Source organism: Typopeltis vanoorti, chromosome 20 (assembly GCF_054136105.1).
Source record: "Typopeltis vanoorti isolate ZY-2024b chromosome 20, IOZ_Tvanoo_1.0, whole genome shotgun sequence".
NCBI classification, from domain to species: Eukaryota; Metazoa; Arthropoda; class Arachnida; order Uropygi; family Thelyphonidae; genus Typopeltis; species Typopeltis vanoorti.
Genome location: NC_143568.1, coordinates 7,343,628 through 7,368,532, shown reverse-complemented (window position 1 = coordinate 7,368,532; position 24,905 = coordinate 7,343,628). Strand labels below are relative to the sequence as shown.

Genomic DNA, 24,905 nt, shown 5'->3' with positions numbered 1-24,905 from the left:
CTATTATGTCGATCTGGTACTTATTTAATTCCTCATCTAGCGGCATTTCTTTGCCATTCAGGCTTCTTACGTTGATAGTACTGATCTTTAACTCTGGTGATGTTGAGTTGGTTGTTGTTTTCAGATTTGTTCCAGTAGCTGACTTTTCGCTGTTCGCCCTGGTTCCCTGTCGAAAACAACGGGTGCCTTGTTTAACCCGGCGATGTCCCAGCCGGCATGAAATTTTGTTATGTTGTACCATCATTTTTTATTTTGGTTTAACCAATAAGAATACAATTTGGTCTGCTAAATCCCAAATTGCCAGCCCATCCTCGTTCATTCAGTATCCAAGTAGATAACCAACAGGGTGCACCACGAGAAGGTGAGGATTGGACATTAGGTCAGAAGCCCTGATCTGTTCTCCGCATTCCTTTAAAGGCTATCTGGACGTCTCCTCTCAGTTATACAGCTTTGACCCTTAAGCTCCCGCTAGTAATTCTCACATTCAGTTTTATTTCCATTTTTATATATGGGAACTATGAGAGCTCTACTCCAATCATCAGGAATTCGTCTCTCTGTCCAGGCCTTCTGAATTATGCAGTGCAACCACTGTAAGATTTTTATACCCCTCCATACATCAGCATTTCTGATCGAATATCATCTACTTCAGCTGCCTTACCACATTTCAAGCCTTTGAAGGCTTTTTTCTACTTCTAAACTGTATGCCTGTTGAATGTTTTTTACCACTGTGCTATCACTGCTTGTTTCATTTAGCAATTTTTCAAAGTAATTACTCTATGCTTCAAGGATATCTTTTTCTCCATTTTTTATGTCACTTTTATGAACTCTAATTGTATTTACAACACTCTCTTCTCCATTTCTGAGCTTCTTCATCAACCTCCAGAATATCTTGCCACCTTCTTGATATTTATTTTCTATGTTCTTACCAAAGTCTTAACATGACTTTTGTTTAGCTAGTTTTGCACAGTGTTTGGCATTCTTACATTTGTCTCTCTAAGTGCACAAGCTTACTTATTTACCAGGAACTTTTGATATGATTTCTTCTTTCCTTCTCTTCCTCTTTAACTTCCTGTGTCCACCATGGAGTTCTGTTTTTTCTATCCTTGCAGACAATCTGACCACATGCCTCTCTGGCAATCAATCAGGGATTTCTTCAAGGCTTGCCACTGAATCTCCAAGGTTTGGTTCCTGTTCTAAAACTCTTTCATTTTTCTTCAATGATTGTTGTGTATTTTAGCCTTATAGTTCACATCTGAGAGCTGTTCAACTTTTATTCCCTTTAAAACTTCTTTAGATGTTCTTCTTTTGAATGTGAAATTGCCTTCTTTCAACCGGTTCCTGAGTTAGTTGATCTTTTGCACAGACAAGTGGATTTTTTATCCTGTAAACTCATGAAAATCTACCATAGAACCCACACTATTTCAATCATTAAAATGTTACGTATATATATTGTGTTAGGGACCATGCGATGACAGCACTTGTTAGCCATCTTTTCACTGTGTGCTGCTTAAATTAGTGATCGCCTTGGATCAGCTATGTCTGATTGGCTACCAGTGGCCAATCAGACGTAGCTGATCCAAGGCGATCACTAATTTAAGCAGCACACAGTGAAAAGATGGCTAACAAGTGCTGTCATCTCATGGATTGAACTGCCCACTCAGTCTCCAAAAGTTAGATAGGACTAAAATAACCTTGCCTACTCCCTGTAAAGGAATAAAAGGCATTATTATTATTATTTTTTTTTTTGTTTTCGAACTAGTTATAATTCATCAAAGCAATATGAATACATCTAATATGGCTACTACTACTGGCATTCATAGGTGATAAATTACCTGGATGTACTGTATATTGTTTCACTGAAATGTGTAAATGTATAATCTTGCAGATAAATAAACTTTGTCTCTTTAAAGATACTCCTGAAATTGTTCTAAAACTTTTTATAATTTATAGTGACTACACTGCTTCATAATTCAGTACTGGGAATGTTACTGAAGTTCAGCGAAATTGAAAAATAAAATGAAACTTAACAATTTTTATTATCAAAATTTAGGATTAGGTATATTTATGATAGTCATTCTTATGAACATTTTTTTTCCTGCAGTTAAGGCCCTTGAAAGGCTTTAGAACCATATTTTGAAAAAAGGATACCCCATATTATCTGATGTCGAGTAATCATATAATGTTGGGAATTATCTTTTCTCTTTCCTGAGTTAGTTGATTTTGCATTAGTGAAACCAACCAGTTTCTCTGACTGGGCTGTCCGGTTTCTTCAGGACTTATAATGGTAAGAGAAAAAAAACTCAAAATGACTAGTACAGAGAAAATGGAGTAATACTATCATATGAATTAAACATTAAAACAGAATGTGTAACATTGTGTTAGTCACTGTTATGAGTGCACGTTCTGTAGTTTTGATCAAAATTAAATTCTAGAGACTGAGTGATCTTATTAAGGTTTTCCATATGTCAGGTATTATCATTCCCTGGTTTCTGTTAAGGTTTTCTCCAGAATGGAGGTCTACAACAGAAATGTTCTTCTAGGTAAGGCATGGAGCTGCTATCCCAATCAATGGTATGGTTAGTAATCACGAAATAATGGGCTAGACCTGAGTTGTCTGTTCTGTTGTTATTAACATCTCATATATGTTCTTTTTTTCAGATGTTGAGGCTTCTCGACTTCTGTCCTATATAGTTTAGACCACAAGCACATGGGATGTTGTACACTTCAGCGCAATGTTCTCCCCAGAAATTTTTACCAGCCGGGTGGAATGAAACATTAGCTGGGCATACAAAAATTATTTTTCCATTCTTGCTCATTATTTAGCCATATCAATTCACAACATTAGCCGGGTGGTCAGTAAATCCAGCTGGGCAGTTTGCCCATTCAAAAGGTCATGAGGAGAACATAGCAGCGTCTTTGGAAAAAGCATTAATGTCTTTTGCCGATCTTAAAACATGACGGACAGTCTTGACCAGTTTGACTGCAACTCTGTTGTTGATAGGTTTAAAAAGTTTTGCAATCTTTTCAGACACTGTACCTGCATAAGGAATAATTATGGATGAACTGTATTGAGTGATGGTAGGTTTTTTGCTGACAGCCCTGTCAACAAAACTTGTTGGCATTAGATGTTTATAAATCATGGTCAATTAAAGATCAATATATATTTCATTTTAATTATATGTTTGAATGACCAAATATAATCGAAACAATGAACAGACTCGATGATGACATGAAGCAAAAGGTACATTGTTTTGAGAAACTCAAATGTAAAAAAGCTAGACTTCTAAACCATCTAACTTCTTAAAAAAATGCAGAAACTTTAACATCATTCCCAAAATTTTAACATTCAAAGAACAATTCCATTCAAGAAGAGCGAAACAAATATATACTAAGGCATCCCTTACCCTACTATGTGAAAGAATGCAACACATCAGATTTGAACTTAACAGAATAGACCTTTCGTGCTTCCTACATTTTGAAGTTATTTCTAATAACATAGAGAGCAGCTTATGGACACTTCTAGATAAGATGATTTACAACAGTTTCAACCAAGCTTTTCTAATTAGTAAAAAAACTGAAATCAAAAGATTCAACATACTATATGAATAGTATTACAACTCTGGACTGAGCCTCCCTGATGAAAAAGTGATTTTTAACCTTTCGGACCATATATTAACACAATCAAAAACTGAAATACTTAAGAAAGTATTCAATTTTGCCATTGCCCCAGATCATATTTCTGAGGTCGATATCATCAGTAACATAGAGAAAGCACTCTCATCCTTTCCAGAAACAACGACAAATGATCTGAGATTAAAAAGTGTTGTTATCCTTTCAACTTCAAAGCCACCTAACCTAAACATAATACCCCAAGAAAAAAGAGCTCTCTCAAACTTGAAAAAGGATAAACAAATAACTATATTAAAAGCAGACAAAGGTAATGCCACTCCTTTGTCTGCTTTTAATATGAGAACTATATAGCCAAAATTGCATAATTACTATCGGATTCATCGACGTATCACATATTAGAGTCGGACCAACATGGAAAAACCACAAGGACACTAATAACTTATTACGGAACATGACTAGTTGATCCACAGACTTGCAATGGAAAGTCCACAAAAGTGGAGTTCTGCTCTGCCTGATCGTTGACAGAAGAAATGCTCCCACATATTTATTGTCCAAACACTTCTCCAGCCTCCTAAAAGGACATATCAGAAAATCAGACACTTACATTAAGAATTCAAAGCACTTTATTGAAAAATTGAAAAAATCTTGATCTTTAAAGACATTCTTGCTAGCTTGGACGTGGTATCTTTATTTACCAACATCCCTGTAGAGGAAGTTATCAGTATCGTATACAATCTCTACCCTGAAGATACAGTACACCGTTTTCGTCATTGCCTTAAATCTAATTATTTTAAATGGAATGAAACAATATATGAGCAACTAAATGGCTTAACTATGGGCAGTTCCCTCTTGCCACCCTGTGCAGATCTGTTCATGGAAAAGCTAGAAACAGACATCCTCTCAAAATTAGACCCAAAACCTTTAGTCCGGTGGAGGTATGTAGACAATGTCTTCATAATTTGGAGGGACACAAAAACAGCTCTTTTGTGTCCCTCCAAAAAAATACAATTCACTTTGGAACTGGAAAAAGATAATCATCTACCATTTTTGGATACCTAATCAAGAAACTAGCAAATGGACATATCAAACTAACAGTCTACCACAAACCAACACACATTGGAATCAACTCGCCATATTTCCCAGAAGCTCAGCATAATACATATGCTCAAAAATAGAGCCATGAACATCATCTCATCATCTCAGAACAGAAAGAACTCTATGATGAAATTACTCATATATCAGAGACATTAATAAAAAATGGCTATCCAAGGAATCTAATCAACAAGATTCTTCATAGAAACCCCTCATAGCAACAACAACCTACCATCACTCAACACAGTTCGTCCATTATTCCTTATGCAGGTACAGTGTCCAAAAAGATCGCAAAATGTTTTAAACCTTTCGACACCAGAGCTGCATTCAAACCGGTCAAGACTGTCCGTCACGATTTAAGATCGCCAGAAGACATTAATGCTTTTTTTTGAAGACACTGAAGTGTACAACATCTCATGTGCTTGTGGTCTAAACTATATAGGACAGAAGTCGAGAAGCCTCAATATCCGAAAAAAAAATAACATATAGGAAATGTTAATAACAACAGAACAGAGAACTCAGGTCTAGCCCATCATTTTAAGATACCATTGATTGGGATAGCAGCTCCATGCCTTACCTAGAAGAAGATTTTTGTTGTAGAAATTTCAGCGAAGCAGTTGTAGTTCTCCGTTCTGGGGAAAATCTTAACAGAAACCAGGAAATGATAATAGCCGACATACGGAAAACCTTAATAAGATCACTCAGCCTGCCAGAATTTAATTTCACTCCAAACTACAGAACATGCTCTCATAACAGTGACTAACACAACACGCTCCATGCATGTAATGTTATGCGTTCTGTTTTGATGTTTAATTTATACGATGGTATTACTCCATTTTCTCTGTACCAGCCACTTCTTACCGTTATAAACCATGAAGAAGCTGGAAGCCTCATCTGCGAAATTTGTTGGTATTAGATGTTTATAAATCATGATCAATTAAAGATCAATATATATATATTTCATTTAAATTATATGTTTGAATGACCAAATATAATCTAAACAATGAGTTAAAGATTGTTCACCATGTCACTGAAATGGATAGACAAGCCTATTTTGAATTATTGTCATGGCATTTCCATGGGATCTGAAGACTCACTTTAAAAGCCCAAACTAACCATTGTTCCATGTTACTCCTTAAATTCATTCATTACTCTCCATACAAAAAAAAAAAAAAATAGTCTTCACATTCCTTGTTAAATATATTTTTATTTAACTTCCAGGAAATTTCCATGATTGTTTTCAGTTGAAGCAACATTTCAGAGATTGTGAGATGGAACAATCTCAGATTTTGGATTCTGCTTTATCCATCAACTATATTTAGACCCTGAAAAGCTGTCCTCCAAAATGAACATGTGGGTGTATGCTCTTATATAGTGCTAGGTCTGGTTTTTCTTTGTAAAGCAAATGATAAACAGCACTGATATGTTAGAAAATTATGGTATTCCACAATTGAAGAATTTCCTGATATTATTTTCTAGTAATAGTTGACTTAATATAGCAAATACCATCATAACAAGCTCATCATCACGAACAAAAAAATAGCCCCAATTGAAGCTCCAGAAGCATGATGATATTCTAAAAACAAAAAATCACCATAGCAGACTATCCACTATGACAAACTAATCCTGTGCTCTTTTGTGAGTTTGCCATGACAAACTGTATAGAGTTTTGTGAGAGTTGACTGTATACACGGAACATCCCTGCATTTGGAGATGTATGAAAAACTTTGAATATTCCTTCTGAACAGAAAAGGTCTAATTTCACGACCATATTATTTCAACATTACACTGACTTGTAAGATATAAAATGTACGTGTCAAAAGAAACTGTCACAGTAGTCACAAGACAAAATTTGAGATCATATAGCTTTTTGAAGAACTTGAAAAATGATCTCACTGCTCATTCACGAGAAGTGAAAATTTCTGCCTGTTTGACAAACAAAAAAAAAATTGGAAAAAGAGGCGTTTCAGTTAAATTGTCAATTGTATAGTTGACCCTTAATGAATGTGGGTTTTTAACTACATGAGTCCATTTACACAGTTTTTTTATGAATAAATATATTGGAAAATATTGGAGATTTGCGGCAATTTGAAAAACTTGCTGATGAGCCGCATGGCTTTGAAATATCAAAAAAATTGAGAAAAAGTTAGGTATGTCATACATGCATAAAATATATGTAGATACTAGTATATTTTATCATTTACTATTATAAAGTATACACAAATCTATTATAAAAAGTTAAAATTTATCAAAACTTATGCACATAAACACTTACAGACTGTACATGGCCAATTGCAGTCGAGAGAAATATAAACAAACATAAAGATGCATTTTTAAATCATAACTACATAAAATTAACTTTTGTTATTAATTAGATAAATTATCATCATCATCATCATCAAATTCCTGCCATGTACCCTCAAGTGAGTACTGCATGAAAAAAATTATCTCATTACTAACTTCCTATCTACAATTTTCCTCCAAATCAGTCTGTTACTTGTCAAGACTCCAACATTATCAGATCTTATATTTCTATTGTCTAAGGCACTTTGTACCGTATCAATCCACCTATATCTTGGTCTTCCTCTGGGTCGTTTTGTTGCCAACCTGGCAGAGAACACTTGTTTTGCTAATCTTTCTTTGCCCATTCTGTTTAAGTGACCATACCACCTGAGATTAGCTCTGCTAACGCATTCCTGGATGCTGACAATGTCAAGTTCTTTCCTAATATTCTCGTTTTTTAATATGATATTGCCATTGATGCCATCTGTTCATGCCTCTAATCTTTCTCAGGACTCTCATATCTGCAGTCTCCAGTCTTTGGTCATGTGTGTTACTTCTGACCCAGCTCTCAGATCCATAAGTTAAAACTGGTTTGAACACTGTCTTAACAAACAAAAATTAGCTGTATAACTACTAATGATTCGGCATTGGTAGTTATACAGCTAATTTAGTGTTCCAATTAATTTCTTTCTTATTCCATATGAATTTATTCAGTTGACTTCCCACCATACCAGCTTTGCTGATTCTGTTGTCTATTTCTATATTTAATTTACCATCTTCACTAAAAATTGTGCCAAAGTAACTGAAATGTTTTACTTGTTCCACAGGTTCTCCATTCAAAACACAGTTGACATTTTCAGTGATTCTGCCTATTTTCATTGTCTTTGTCTTTTTATTGCTGACCTTCATACCATATCTATTACAACAGATATTTAATTTAGTCAGAGAATCTTGCAGACTTGTTTCGGATTTATTTAGAAGTATAACATCGTCTGCATAAAGCAAAGAGCTGACATTAACATCTCCAATTTTGATATCATGTTTAATACCACTTTCCTTCATAATGTGATCCATATAGATAATGAATAACAGAGGGGATAATATACATCCTTGTCTCACACCAGATTTAACATTAAACAGCCTTCATGTACTTCCTTCAATTCTAACTGCTGACTTACAACTCAAATAAAGACTACGTATTGCTTGATATAATGCCCCATTGACACCATATAACTGTAGCATATTGAATAGCTTCTCTCTTGGCACCTTGTCATATGCCTTTTCCAAATCGACAAAACTTAAATACAGATCTTTGTTATATTCCCATGCTTTCTCGACTGTTTGTCGTAAAGTGATGATCTGATCCTGATAGGCTCTATTTGGCCTGAATCCAGCTTGTTCTTCACCCAGCTTTTCTTCCACAATTCTTCTGAACTGTTTCACAAGTATACTTGCATAGATCTTGCCAGGAACACTCAGTAGGGAAATACCTCTGTAATTCTCACATTCAGTTTTATTTCCCTTTTTATATTTGGGTACTATGAGAGCTCTACTCCAATCATCGAGAATTTGTTCCTCTGTCCAGACTTTCTGAACTATGCAGTGCAGCCACCGTAAGACTTTTATACCACCAGACTTCAGCATTTCTGGTTGAATATCATCTACTCCTGCTGCCTTTCCACATTTCAAGCCTTTGATTGCTTTTTCTACTTCAAGTATGGATATGTATTCCTGCCTGCATGCCTGGTCAGTGTTTTTTACCACTGTGCTGTCATCACTGCTTGTTTCATTTAGCAGTTTTTCAAAGTAATTACTCCATACTTCAAGGATATCTTTTTCTTCTGTTTTCATATCACCTCTATCATCTCTAACCCCTTTTACAGCACTCTTTCCTCCATTCCTAAGCTTCTTCAACAACCTCTAGAATACTTTGCCATCTTCTTGATATTTATTTTCTATATTCTTGCCAAAGTCCTCCCATGACTTTTATTTAGCTAGTTTTACACAGTGTTTAGCATTCTTGCATTTGTCTCTGTATTCTCTAAGAGCACAAGCTGACTTATTTGCCAGGAACTTGTGATATGCTTTCTTCTTTTCCTTCACTGCCTCTTTAACTTCCTGTGTCCACCATGGAGTTCTAATTTTTCTATCCTTGCAGACAACCTCACTACATGCCTCTCTAGCTGAATCAATCAGGGCTTTTTTCAAGGCTTGCCACTGAATCTCCAAGGTTCAGTGGCAAGCATGTTCTCAAACTCTTTCATTTTTTCTTCAATTATCTTTGTGTATTTTAGTCTACAGTTCCCATCTGAGAGCTGCTCAACTTTTATTCACTTTAAAACTTTCTTACATGTTCTTCTTTTCAATATGAAATTCAATTTTATTCTGCTCAAAACTAAATAGTGATCACTTCCAATTTCAAATCCTCTGTACACTCTGGTGTCCTGCACCAGGAAGAAGACATCACTGCCAACAATAGTCAATGAGACTTTTCTTATTCCTTGCCTCTTCTCTCCATGTGAATTTGTGCACATTTTTATGTTGGAACATGGTGTTAGTAATAACCAGTCCATGTCCTGAGCAGAAATCCAACAGGTATTTGCCATTATTATTAGATTTGCTCTTTTCTCCAAATTTTCCCAAAATATTTTTGTATGTCTCACAATCATTTCCTATTCTGCTATTTAGGTCCCCAACAAGGACCATCTTTTCCTTTTTCATTGTGTCAGTTGCATTTTCTAAAGCCTCAAAAAAATTCCTCCACTTCTGGCTTAGTAGAACCTTCTGTGGGACCATAGGCACGAATAAGTCTCATTGTCCAGTTTCCCCATTCTCGTATTTGCCCCCATTACTTTACTTGAGACTGACTGCCATTCAAGAAGATTAGCCTCGTATTTTGTGTTGAATACTATGGCCACTCTTCTTTTCCTTGATTGTCATTGCCTGAACGTAATATTTTGTATTTCTTGCTCAGAAAGATCTCACCAGTTTTTGTCTTTTTTGTTTCAGTCACCCCTATTATGTCGATCTGGTACTTATGTAATTCGTCAGCTAGCTGCATTTCTTTGCCATTCAGGCTTCTTATGTTGATAGTACCAATCTTGAACTCTGGTAATGTTGGGTTGGAGCGTGTTTTAGGTTTTGTTCCAGTTGCTGACTTTTCGCTGTTTGTCCTGATTCCCTGTTGAAAGCAATGGGAGCCTTGTTTAAACCAGGCGACACCCCAGCTGGCATGAAATTTTGTCATGTTGTACCATCATTTTATATTTTGGTTTAAGCCAATACCAATACAATTTGGTCAGCTAAATCCCAAATTGCCTCCCCACCCTCATTCAGTATCCAGGTAGATACCTAACAGGGTGCACCTTGGGAAGGTGAGGATTGGACAATAGTTTAGACGCTCTGGTTGATTCTCTGCATTCCTTTAAAAGCTGTGTGGAGGTCTCCTCTCAGTTATACAGCTTTGACCCTTAAGCATCCCCATTTTTAATGTCAAGTGTTAGTAATACGTCTAACATCTACAATGATTTGTATCATCTAAGACAATATTGATGTAGGGACTGACAGACTTACAATTCATCTTGTAAACAGACGATGTAAAGTTATAGTATTGATAAGTACAGTACTGTAAATGTATTTTTACTTCCTTATGATTTTCTTTAATAACATTTTCTTTTGTCTAGCTTACTTTATTGTAAGCTAGACATACATACTCTGTAAAATATGTGTTAAGCGACTGATTTTGTTATCGGTAAAGCTTCCGGTCAATAGTAGTCTATTAGTAGTTAAGTTTTGGGGGATTGAAAAGTTTTATATGGATTTTCAGACAATGAGGGGAGGGGGGGGGGTTCAGTGCCCCCTAACTTCCGCATTGTTCAAGTATCAACTATATTTACATAATGCTGATTTTCTGGTATGTTTTGTCATAAATAGATTTTGTATTTTTTCGATCTCCTTATTCAATTTTATTTTCACATTCCATTATAAAAAAAATCAGTGATAAGCAACAGAACAAATGTGTGTTTGGTTGATTATCATTGATTTGTTATAATGGAATGACCAATAAGAAAATAGGAATAGGATATTCATCCATCATTCTATTCTTTAAATTGGTCTCAACTATACAGCAAAGTACACTTGAACACAATTAAATTGCCATAAAATTGATTCACTGTGAAGTGGTAATTAGCTTATTTCATACTCGTGATGGAATAAGTTGAAAGAATTCTTGCAGTTCTTTCTTTGTTTTTCTAAAATGCATAATTTTTTTTTTATTCTAATTCTTTATATTGATCTAAATATGTTTTGCTTGTTTTCTCAATGGCCACTATGCCATACAACATCACCGTCTGCTAATGTTTTGGAACCCTTCTGAATCATCAAAATGCAGAATAATTAGAAAACTCATTAATGTAGTTAATGCATGTGCAATCCAAACAGTTTTATTTTATTGAGATTTTTTGTAATGATTTTGAATGTTTTTACCTTCAACATTTGCTTATGGTAAAGAAGAAATTATTTGACTTTTTTTTTCATAAGAGAGTTGATTCACAGTGTGTTTTTTTTTTTTTTTTCCAGTTCTAACACTTACAATATATGAAAACAATCATGATTATTGTTCATGTATTACTGATGAGATGTTTGAGTTTTTTGATTTCTTATAAACTGGTAAATTGATAAACAAAATTTTTTTGCATAGGTGTTATAACTATAGTTCATTAGTATATGGGCAGGGTAGGCCAAGGTTTTGTTATGTTTCTACAAATATTTATTTTTATAATTGTTTATTACATAATTCAGAAAACCTTCTTTAGAGATTAAGTATAGAAGCTTTACAAGCCACATTAGATCTCCAGTAAGCATATTGGTGTCTCCCACTGGCATTGAATTTATCTCCCACCTAAAAGTTAACAAATTGATTCAGCATTGGTAGTTATTACACAGGGTAAAAATTAGCCATAATATTAACTAAAGCTTATAATTTGACCATGACTGAACGTGCTACTGTTATATATTTTTTAATTGTGATACTCCATCACACCTGAGTGAGCTGAACACTAAATAATAAAAAATAAAAACTTCACTCTCTAAACTCGATTCACAACACTTGTGACATCAGTATCTTAATTTCTTCCCCCCCCCCCCCCCAAAATAAATATTGCAGTTAAAAATGCTGGCATTCATTTTAGGTCATCCTCAATACTTTAAAGATTTTCACTACCTAGACAGCTGTTTCAGATCTGTTTGAATCCTCATCAGTGGCAAGGAAAAAAACACATTGGGCTGCCAGTACTTGTTGAAAATATGTATTCCCAGCTTATTCACTATTGAAGTTTTATTTAGTAAATTTAGTCACAATTTGAGCATTGAAGGATGGTAACAAACTTTTTTTGAGATACAATCTAGATGTCAGTTCTCTTGGAAATTCAGACTATAACCTCAGATTCCTTTCTTTTAGGGTTACACGGTGATCAGCATTCATTTTAAAAATTTTATGGAATTTACAACCGTGTTAAAAAAAACTTTTTTTATTATCCTGACGTTTCGATCTTCACATCAAGATCATCATCTGGAGCATATATAAATATACAAGACAAGCTGAGTTACATCATTAACTCATACCATGTTCTAGTGTAATTATGTAATAACAGAATTGACTGGAAAACCACCAGCTGTCTACATCACACTAGAACATGTTATGAACGGAAATTCAAGGAAGCCTGTGAGATTATCAGCAACCACCCCAATCTGAACAACAATGATGGTTTAAAAATCCCAAACATATGGAAGGTATATGTTCGACCTTCCTCACCAAGAACAACTATAAACAGGACTGTAGAAAATCCAGTATTGTAAATCAAAAATAAGAATTGTAATACTAAAAATAGGACAACAATTGTTTCTGAAAGAAAACCATCTAAAAAATGTTTATTCCTGTCATTGTAAAAATAGAATTTAGCTTGATGTAAAAATTTATTTTTTATTTTATTTTATTTTATTTTATTTTTATTTTTATTATTTTTTTTTCCACCAGAGGTCACGCCAGTAGAATAACATGTGATCAAATCATTGTTTCTCTAGCTTACAGTTAATGATGTAACTCAGCTTGTCCTGTATATTTATGTATGCTCCAGATGATGATCTTGATGTGAAGATCGAAACGTCGGGATAATAAAAAAAAAGTTTTTTTAACACGGTTGTAAATTCCATAAAATTTTTAAAATGAATAACCTCAGATTGCCTTCATCATTCAGGTATCAAGGTTTTTGTGTGCCAATGCAATCAGAATATATATTGTGTTGTATAATGTCCCATTTTTCTTGCTCTTCTTCTCTTCCATCCTCAAGCAGGGTTGTGGTCCATGTGGATAAGAGCCTTCCACTGTTCTCCGTGCAAAGAGAATGGTGGAAGTCTTTCATATGCCAACAGCTTTGACAGTGCAATGCAGTTCTAAAGACTTTATGCCACGTTAATCTTCTCCTGGGTCTTGTACCCTCTGTAGTGTCCTCAAATACCAGGTGAGGAAGTCTGTCTGGTTCCATTCACACAATTGCTTCTTAACTATGTTAAGAATTTCTGATTTAGGAATATTCAATTCTCACTTGTGCATTTGTCTTATGTTCTGTCCAGTGAGTTCTGTTTGATTTTCCTGAACATTTCATAAGATAACAGCTTCCTCTTTGCTTCTTTTTTTTATGGTCCAAGTTTCTTCCCTGCAGAGAACTTTTGGTGGTAGTATTATACTTTTGTATAATTTTTAGAGTTGTAGGAATTTTGTTGTTTTTTCAAATTTTATTCAGTTTATTCATCACTGAGCAATGCTATGGAGAGGTCTATGTTTTATTGTTGCTATGTCATTTAAATTTGAAGTCAAATATGCCCCTAGTTAATTAAAACCATTAACTTGTTCTCTGGTTTCCTGATTACGTGTTATCTGTATATCTTCCATGTGCCTTCCAATTTTCATTATCTTAGTTTTACTTGAATTTTTTTGCTTTATTAACATTTCAAGAAGTTTTCCTCTATCAACAGAATCAATTGTTTGTCATAAAATCCGCAAAACAGCAATAAAGGTCTCCCTCCACCATTATCCCATGTGATTTCAGCCAGCTCCGAAAGTGTAAAGATATGATCAATTGTTGACTTATTTTTTCTTAAGCCAGCTTGTTCTTCTATTAGCTGTTTGTAAATGTTATTTAGATGATTTTGTATTATTTTTACAAAGATTTTGTAAGAGTGGCAAAGAAGAGTAATAATTGTCATTTTTGAACATCACCTTTGTTTTTTTATGTATAGGCAACATTTTGCCTATATTCCAATATTTGGGATAGTCCCAGTGAAAAAAATCTTATTGAAAAGTTGGGTTAGTTTAAGTAGATCAGTTCCACCATTGTTATAGAGCTCTGACTCTATAACCTGGAATTGATGAAGTGTTTCATCAATTGCAGGTGCTTTTGATGATTTCATTTGATTAAGTGAAAGGAATACTTCTTCCTTTAGGATTATGGGTGCTGTATATTTCTCACTGGTCATATGTGAGTGAAAGTTCTATCTTTAAAGATATTAGAGAAGTGATTGTACCTGATGTGTTCCATTTCTCTAATATTTCCAGTTACCTTGTCTCATGAATTTTTCATGGTGAGAGATGTAATCTTCAGTAATCTCTTTAACTGTAGAGTAAAGGAATTTAGAGTCATGACTTAAATAGACTTCTGTACATTTGTCTTCTTTATCATTCAGCCAACCTGTTTTTGCATTTTGGCACATCCTATTTAGTTGGTTTTGTAGGCCTCTGTAATATATTCCATTTTGGTCATATAGTTTATTCAAATGTTCTTTAGCCTGTCTTTCTGCTGCCATAATCTCATTATCTTAGGTGTTATCCAGTGATTCTTTGGTTTTATTGTTTTTTCTAAAAATCTGTCAGCTGAGCTTGTTATATTTTTTACAAAGTTCCATTCATTTTCAACAATAATGTCTTCCTTCTTTTGTTTTTCCTTTATATGTTGACTGATCACATTTTGATATGCTGTTTTAACAGTATCCAAGTGGAATTTTTCCAGATTTGGTTTGAAGTGCTTTACTTTGTCTCAAATTTTAATTGGATCTCGGCAGATAAAAGTTCATGATCTGTAGTATCCAATTCAACACTACGAAGGGTTTGACATTCAAAACAGAGGATTTCACAGTTTTGCAAATTAGGAAGTAACATATACAGTTTTTAGTATTTGAGTCTGGTGAAGTTCAGGTGCAATGGTGTTTACAACTATGAGATTAGTTTCTCTACAGAAATCAAGCAGATGCTCTCCTCTCTCATTTCTTGTATCGATTCCAAATTTACCCATTACATCATGCATGTCATATGAATATTGTCCAACTTTGGCATTAAAATTACCTATGATTATTAGTAGATTGTTTTGCATGTTCTTGTCAATCTCCTCTTGTAGTTGTTGATAGAAGTCAGTATGATCTTCCTCTGGATGTGAAGAATCAGGTGCATATGCTTCTTCATTTTAATAAAAGTTTTTCTTTCTTTTGTTTGTAGTCTAATGGCTATGTTCTGGATGAGATGGGTTTAACTTTTACAACACTGTGGGAAAGTGATCGTGGACTATGACACCTCCTCGTTCTCTATGTGCCAAATCATTCCTGCCTGAGTAGCATAATGTTGAGTGCTTCAAATTTATATTGCCTTGTCCAGTCCAGTGTTTCCAAAAGATCCATGACACTCCATGTAAATTTCTTCAGTCCTTTCTCCATCAGATACGTCTTTCCAAATTTGTACAATGTCCAAATACTTACAGTAAGTATGTAGCAAATGGATTTTGCTGACAACATAACCAATTTCTCACCATATCTCTGAGGCATAAGATTTACAAAGATTTTGTAAGAGTGGCAAAGAAGAGTAATAATTGTTACATTTTTGGACATCACCTTTTTTATGTATAGGCGATAGTTTGCCTATTTTCCAATTATTTGGGATAGTCCCAGTGAAAAAAAATCTTATTGAAAAGTTTGGTTAGTTTATGGGTTTGAGGCAGTTGAATTTAATGTAACCAGCCTGCCATTCCTCTGCTACATTTGCCTACTTTGGTAAGGCATACAGGGAGAGAAGGCAGACTCCCACTGCAATGAAGAAAAAGACAGGAATAATACACTCCTAGGCTTCAAATAATCTAATAGCATTGAGGCAAAAGAGTAAAATAAGAAAAAAAGGAGACAGAAAGAAGAAGAGAAACTAGTCTGCAAATAATATAACATAAGTACATTTTGTGAAATAAGGCTTGGTCCAGCATCAGGTACTCTGGGTTCAGCACTTCCATGCTCATAAAAAATGAGCCCCTGAGTTAATGTCCCATTTACACATTTAATTGTAATGTTTTGAACCAGCTGTTTTTTTGTGGTATCTGTGGTATCATATGCCATTCTAGATCTTTGAAACTGAAATACATATTATATTCAATAATAATTATATTAAATACCTCATTATATTCACATGATTTCCCACTTAGTTCAGTAAAAATATGATTCTTGCATTTCCTATTCATTTTGAATTCAATTTGCAGTTTCACAATTTTCCTTAGCCTCTTCTCAAATGTGCTTTCATAAATTTTACCTGGAACACTCAATGGAAATTCTTCTGTAATTCTCACATTCAATTTTATTTCCTTTTTCAGTAGATAAGTAGCTATGAGAGCTCAACTTCATTCATCTAATGTTCATCTTTCATACTGCGCCTTGTGAATTATGCAATGTAGTCACTTTAAAATTTTTTTCACCTCTACAAAAATGTGTAGTATGATGTTCTCTCAAAAGATGCTGTTACTCACATGAATGCTAGCATCAACATGTGACCGGTAGGACAGTCGAACAAAATGGCCGAGGCGCAATTGTCGTTCAAGGAAAGCAAGACCATTTTAAAGTGGTATTTCAAATTTCAGAATGTTGTTGAAGTTCTTTTTTCTTTGAAGGTACTGTTACTAGTCAAGTGTACCTAGACATGCTATGCACATTCATTTTATCTGCAATTCATGCACTTTATGGGAATGGTCAATTTCTCTTCCAACAAGATAGTGTACCACCACACTACCACCGAGATGTAAAAGTTTATCTCAATGAGAGTTTTCAGGGACAGTGGACAGAACAAAGAGGTGCAATTCAGTCCCCCACACACACACACGTTCTCCTGATGTAGCACCCTTGGACTTCTACCTATGGGGGACTCTAAAGGATTTAGTGTATAAAACCAGCTACACTGGTGGCAATTCAGAAAGAAATTGAACGCAGCAATCCCACTGGACACTTTGGCCAACATTGCCCAAGCAGTAGTTCGCCATAATAATAAGTGTCTGGATGCTAATGGTAACCACTTTGAGCACCTTGTGTAATTGTAGAAGTCAAGGTAATTTGTATTCATTCCTTGATGTCTGTATAACTTTAGTATTACAATTTTTATACAGATTTTTCTTTTTCTGAAGTGTGTATACATTTTTTGGATGGACTCTGTATATGAGCATTTCTGATTGGAAAGGCAGCTATTAAGCTGCCTTGCCATCCAGGAATGTTGCTGTCACTGTTTCTGTTGCTGCTTGTTTCATTTAACAAACTTTCACACTAATTACTCCAAACATCCAGAATCTCATTATCTTTAGGTTTATGTCACCTTAGTAATTTCTGATTCCTTTTACAGTGCTCTCCACTATTTCTTAGCTTTTTCAATAGCCTCTTGAATGTTTGCCACCTTTGTGATATATCTCCCAGTTTACTCTACTTGAGTCCACTCTGAAGAACCAGCTGAATCGATCTACAATTCACCTCAGAACAAATCAAATTGTTCAACTTTGATATTTTAAACTTTTGTGCATATTTTTATGTATAAAAGTTTTCAGCATGCAACAGCAACAGTTAATAAGACTTGTTTTTGTCTATATATTTGTTTCTTGCGTATTCTCTCCATTTTGAACATATTCATATCTTTATGTTGGAACATGGTGTCTAGTCCATGTCCCAAACAAATATTCATCAGATACCACCATTAATTGTTAACTTGCTTTTTTTTTTTTTCGCTACATTTTCGCAAAACATTTCTGTATATCTGTATTCATTTTTTACTCTGTTGTTCAATTTCCAACAAGAACAGTTTTTTTTTTGTCAGCTGCCTCTCTTGTTTGACTCAGAAAATTGTTCTACTTCTTTATTGGAACAATATAATTCAGTTACCTACTAAGAGGTAATTATTTGAAACAACTTGGAGAGGAGTTGCAGGTTGAGAATGCTGAATCTATCCATAACCAAGTTCGCCACATGGCCACTGAGCAGGGAGAGTGATCATGCATTCTTCACTTATGAGTTACCAAATGGGGAATTTTCAGTGAAGAAGGTGCATATGCGGAATATGTGCAAATAAAAAGAAGAATAACTATGGAAGGATAACTCACACAAGTGCTGATGGTAGCAAGGTGACGAAAGCAGACAAAATAGTAGCTACTGAGTGACCACCTTGGGAAGGGTCTGTCATCCAAGTTGGGATATTAATTAAGTACTTATCCAAGTTAGGATAAGTGCTTAAGATATTGCAGAATCTCATTGCAAATACAGCCACAGGATTAAATGGATATCAGCTTGCACATTATGAGCATTTGCAAAGGAATTGGCCCTGCCTTTGACTAAGCTGTTTAGCTTAAGTTTCAGCTCTTGTAAAGTCTTATAAACACCTTTTGACTTTAAAAGAGCAGTGAGTGATAGTAACAAAGGAAATGTCTACTTGATAATACTACTGAATTTTGCAAAGGTGTTTGACAGGATATCACATGGAATTTTGTTACTCAGATTGGAGCGAATGAGAATGAATATGAGGATGGCTGTTGAACAGTTGCCAGTGAGTAGTACAGTAATTCCTCAGTGATCCAACTGGAGCAGAGGGGCAAGTTGCTCATCACACAGTTGGAGACTTAGATAACTGAAGGAATATTTACATGGTGCTGTACCAGAAGTCATTTGGCACACTAATTCATGTACCTGTTCAAGGATCAGTTAATTAAAGGTTCACTCATTTGACAATCAGATAATTCAGAGATCACTGTATATGGATGAGCAGAATCCAAGAGATATCATTTAACTAGCAGTGTGCCACAGGCTTAGACCACTCTATTTAATTTGTACATCAATGTTGTCGAAATTTGTTTGAAGACTTGAGTTGTTTAAGGATTGTGCAAAGTTGGGTAATGTAATAGTTAATTAAAAGCCTACAGAATATTTAAATAGGCCGAAAGTATAGGCAGAATATAATGTGTACCAGTTTAATGTGGAAAAGTGTGAAGTTAAGCAAAGCATTTTGGAATGAAAATATTACAATCTTTGTACCTGCATTCTACTTCAGGTGACAGGAATTGGGATGTTGGTAGATAGGGAGTTGAAGTTCAGAAGACACGTCAAAGTTGCCAGGGCCGCTCATAGGATTGCTTGGCTATTGAAGAACACACTTAACAGAGATGTGTATTTTAGAGAAAAAATTATTTATTATTAGCAGAAGTTTCAGCCACATTCTGCAACCATTCTCAATGCACACGCAGGAAAAGAGATGAAACAAATTAGAATAACAGTTGAATTTTAAAGATACCAAGAAATTATATACTTGGTTTAACCTTTATCCAAGTGTAAGCAAACAAAGTTTGAGCCTGAACTATTTTCAGGACTGGGGCAACTCGTATATTGAAGATAATAACTTCATATCACTTGCCTTAGTATCCCATAATGCAAAGCACATATCCTTACAGGTATGTATAATGCTATGCATTATGGGAAGGGTCACTACCCAGACCGGTTTCGACCTTTATTGAGGTCTCATCAGTGGGAGCCAGACCCAGAGGTGATACTAAGGTTGAAGTAATATAAAAGTCATATTTTCATATAGAAGTAACCAAAAGGTGTAAACACACCTTATTATTAAAATACTCTGGATTAGAGTATTTTAATACGAGACCTCAATAAAGGTCGAAACTGATCTGGGCAGTGACCCTTCCCATAATGCATAGAATCATACATACCCACAAGGATATGTGCTTAGTATCCCATAATGCAAAGTGATGTGAAGTTATTAGCTTCAATATACAAGTTGCCCCATTCATGAAAATAGTTCAGATGCAAACTTTGTTAGTATAACCAAGTGGAAGAACTTCCAATAACAGTTGAAATTAAAGTGAATGTGACAACACTAATGGCAAAAGGAAGAGAGCTCCATTTATAAGCTATTCAAATTCAAGGAAATAAAAAATAATTATCAAAACAGTAAGTCACTTGACAGAAAAATGAGGAGCTTAGGGTAACCTCCCAAAATTGGTAAAACTTCATACAGTCATTTTTGTTAAGGTTTGGTCAATGGATATGGGCTTCACAGTTTTTTTTTTTTTATGTAGTTTTTCTAAATAAGAAGTAACTTTTTGTGTAAAACTTTAGTTTTATGCCAATGAATTCTTTGTCTAGTAGATATAGCATGGTTGGCCAGACTTGATCTATCAGATTCAGGGCGCAGCATGTTATCTTGATGATCTTCTAAATGAATTTGAGTAGCCCAACTAGTCTGCCCATAATAAGAAAGATCGTATGAGCATGGAATTTCTATAAGCTACAGAATAGGAAAGTGAAGAATATTTATCTTTTGAGGAGTCTGGGAAAAACTTTCACAACCAGACAAAGAAACTTGAAGATTAATCTGGCGAAGAAGTCTTGTGGGTCATTCTTGCACACCCTTGACATATAATGGAAATTCTAGAAGCTTCTTCTAGAGAAGGATTGGTGGCCATAATTATTAATCAATTAATTTGGTGATGTAGCCATAGAAGATGATTGTAGTGCTGGTAAAGGACAATTTATTATTCAAAAGAGAATCAGTGGAACATAAAATGTTTGCATGATGAACTAAAGTTTTAATAATGTGTGGCTTTGAAATTGATGACACAGTATCAGTGCACTTCCAGTATATTTTTTCTGTATAGAGAGCTGTAGACTACCATTAGGTTGTCGTGAGAAACGGGATACTCTTGGTGTCTTCTACTTCAGGGTAAATTTAATTCTAGTATGGACTGAAAAATATTTCAAAACTTTTAAATCTCTGATATCTTAGTTATGCCAAATTGAAGCCTTTCATCTCTGTACTTTAGCAAATAAGTACTGTTATTTTTATATATAAAATTAAATTGCTTGTTTTGTCGTCTGGTGAATGATGCAGTGCAGGGCAGTAATTGGATGTTCTTTTAAATCTTTAGAAAAAAGGCTTAAAGTATAGAAATAATACAGATCCATCTGTGATAGGACACTACTGAATTTAGAATTCACTTGCTTTTATTATAAATAATAGTCATTTTTATTATTACATATAATCATCCTTTTTTTTATTATACAATAGGTGCTGGTATGCATTCATTTCTAGGTGGAAAAATTAAAATGATACTACATCCGTATATCATGTATCACTGTTAATAAAAGTGCCAGTATTCCATGCCATTGTGTACCATTCACAAAAAAAAAAAAAAAAAAAAAAAAAAAAAAAAAAAAGCAAGCATTGGATATAATTATTGCTAATATTGATATAATTAATTATTGGTGTAAGTATTTAAAAGGGTATGCCAATACATTTTTGGAAATGTTTATTCTGAAGAATCACTCTTAGGGGAGATTTTAAATACTTTTTTTTTTCTTACCCTGAGTTTATTATAGTGAATCATGCCCTCTACAGAACTGTTTCTTTGAATTATTAAACATTTTGTTTGATTCTTGTGTTCAGTTTTGGAAAAGAAAAGGAACATAGTTCAAAATAGTTTATTTTGATAATGATGCAAAAAAAAAGTGGTAAGTGCTAATAATCTTTTATTATTTAAGGCGCAAAATTTCCTATTAAATGGACAGCTCCAGAAGCAGCCCTGTATGGTAAATTTTCTATCAAATCTGATGTTTGGTCTTTTGGGATTTTGCTGTATGAGCTTCTTACACATGGGCAAGTTCCTTATCCAGGTACAGTTATATTATATATTTCATACAAGCATAAGATTTCATTTACCTCTAAACTGCTTGCATAAATATGTTAAATTTTAAGTCCAGATAAACAACAGCCTAGATATTCATTATTCAAATATATGAAATTCAAATATCATGAAATTTTATTCATGTTGAAAGACCTCTGTGAAACTTAATTTTGCAGATAAAAATGAAATAAATAATATTATGCTATGTTAAATTATAATACTTAGAGGCTAATAAAAATTACTACATCAACTAAAGGGATATTTAATCTGCTAAATGCAGGTTTCAAGATGTATGCAAAGATATTAACATGACGGGTAAACAATACTATGGAAAACAAAATGGATTCTGAAACACCCATATTGCGCTAACTCAAATTTTACTTAATTATTATGAAATAATGAAAATTGTTATTTTATATAAATTTAATAATTGAAAAGAAAATTTCAAAAAGGAAAATGTATATTATCATTTTGGTCTTTGGGTTGTTTAAGGGTAAAAGCCAGATAACTGGTAGGAGACTGCCACATTGCCTTTAAAGAATATAGAGAACCAATTGGGGCCTGGGGGTTCTGACATGTCCAATCCTCACTTTAATGTGGTGCACCCTGTTAGTAGATATCCACTAGCTACTGAAAGAAAGAAAGAGGATGGGCTCGCAATCTCTGGTCAAAGGGTCAAATTCCAGATGATTGGAGTAGGGCTCTCATAGCCATCTATAAAGAAAAAGAAAGAAAGAAAAAGATTGCATGTAAAAAATTACAGACAAATTTCCTTGCTGGGATATTCCAGGTAAGATTTATGCAGGTATACTTTAATAGGGGCCAAGAAAACTTGTAAAACATAAACTTGGAGAACAAGCTGAATTCAGGCCTAATAGAGATTGTCAGGATCAGATTTTCACTCAAAGACAGTTTTGAAATCATGTAAATATAACAAGGATCTATTTAAGTTTTGAGTATCTAGAAAAGGCATATAAAAGGGGCCATGAGAAAAGCTGTTTGAAATGTTACAATTATTGGCATAAATCAAACATAATATCCAGCAGTGTATAATCGACACATATTTAAGTTAAGAGGTCTGCAGTCAGAACTGAAGGAGGTACAGCAAAATGGTTTGATTTTAAAAATCAGCTGTGAGACCAGGGTGCATGTTATCTTCATTGTTATTCATCATCTATGTGGATCACATTATGGCTTTAAACCTGATATCAAAATTGGAGATGTTAATCTCAGCTCTTGGGCTGCTTAAGGGTCTAAGCTGTATGACTGGGAGGAGACCTCCACGTAGCCTTTTAAGGAATGCGGAGAACTGACCAGAGCTTCTGACCTCATTATGTGCCATGTTAGATATCTGTCCAGATACTGTACAGACAAGAATGGGCTAGGGCATCGTCCTAAATTGTATTCTTACTCAGTGTAGCCACAACATAAAATGATGATACATGACAGAATTTCATGCCATCTGGGGGTGTCGCTGGTTAAACAAGGCCCCCGTTGTTATCATCAGGGAACCAGACCAAACAGCACCAAGTCAGCTATGGAAAAAATCCCAGAACACATCCCAACTCAACATCAGCAAAACTTAGGATTGGTACTATTAATGGAAAGGAAATGGAACTAGCAGAATTCGATAAGTACCAGATCGACATAATAGGCATGACTGAAATAAAGAAGACAAAAAAAGGTGAGATCTTTCTAAGCAACAAATACAAAATGTTATATTCAGGCAATAACAACCAAGAAAAGCATATAGAAAGTTCCTTGCGAGTAAGTCAGCTTGTACACTTAGCGAATACAGAAAAAAATGTAAGAAAGCAAAGCAGTGTGTAAAACTTGCTAAACAAAAAGGCACAGGAAGACTTTGGTAAGAACATAGAAAATAATTATCAAGAAAGTGGCAAATTATTCTGGAGACTATTGAAAAAGCTTAGCAATGGAAGAAAAGTACTGTAAATGGAATCGCATATTATAAAGGTGACATGAAAACTTAAAGATATTCTGGATGTTTGGAGTAATTTCTTTGAAAAGACTGCTAAAATGAACCAAGTAGTATCAGCATGATGGTAGAAAATTCCCAACAGGAATGCAGTTCAGGAGTAGAAGAAATTCAACCAGAAATGCTGAAATATGGAGGTTTAAAAGTTTTACAGAGGCTGCATTACATAATTCAGAATGCCTGATCAGAGAGTTGAATTCCAGATGATTGGTGCAGAGCTCTCATAGAACCCATCTATAAAATGGGGAATAAAGCTGAATGTGAGAATTACAGAGGAATTTTTCTACTGAGCATCCTTGTTAAGATTTATGCAAGTATTCTTGAGAAACAGCCAACAACAATTGTGGAAAGGGACACTTGGTAAAGAACAAGCCAGATTCAGGCCAAAAAGTGGTGGTCAGAATCAGAAAGTGAAATAAGACAAATAGCTGAGAAATTTTGGGAATTTAACAAGGATTTGTACTTGAGTTTTGTTGATTTGGAAAAGACATATGACAATGTGCAAGAGGAAAGCTCTATAAAACTCTACAGTTATGTGTGTAAATGGGACTTTAAACTGTAAATGAGCAGTCAGTTAGAATTGAAGGAGATACAGGAAGTAACAAAAACATATCCTGGAGCAGACATAGGATTGGACCACAACCCAGTGATTGCAAAAATCAAAATAGAACTTAAGATACCAAGCCAACCATTCATAAGAGAAACTTATAATTCAGACTCACTTAACAACCAAGAAGCTAAAGACTGCTTTATAAAAGAATTCACAAAATCCCTTAACAAGTCTGACACCACAACTCACACAGAAAATAGAACACTAATTGATGAAATTAACATGAATTGGCAAACATTCAAGAATAGCATCAATGAAGCATCCAAAAATACAC

General features: G+C 34.5%; 1 protein-coding gene across 1 annotated transcript in view; it reads left to right on the top strand.

Annotated features, from left to right (window-relative positions):
- The window catches only part of LOC150095215 (tyrosine-protein kinase Fyn-like), a 269,513-nt gene that overhangs the window by 227,698 nt on the left and 16,910 nt on the right, over positions 1-24,905 (top strand). Inside the window, exon 12 of the mRNA XM_090410832.1 lies at positions 21,883-22,014. Within this exon, the coding sequence (XP_090266958.1) occupies positions 21,883-22,014 (132 nt within the window). The remainder of the gene's footprint in view (positions 1-21,882; positions 22,015-24,905) is intronic.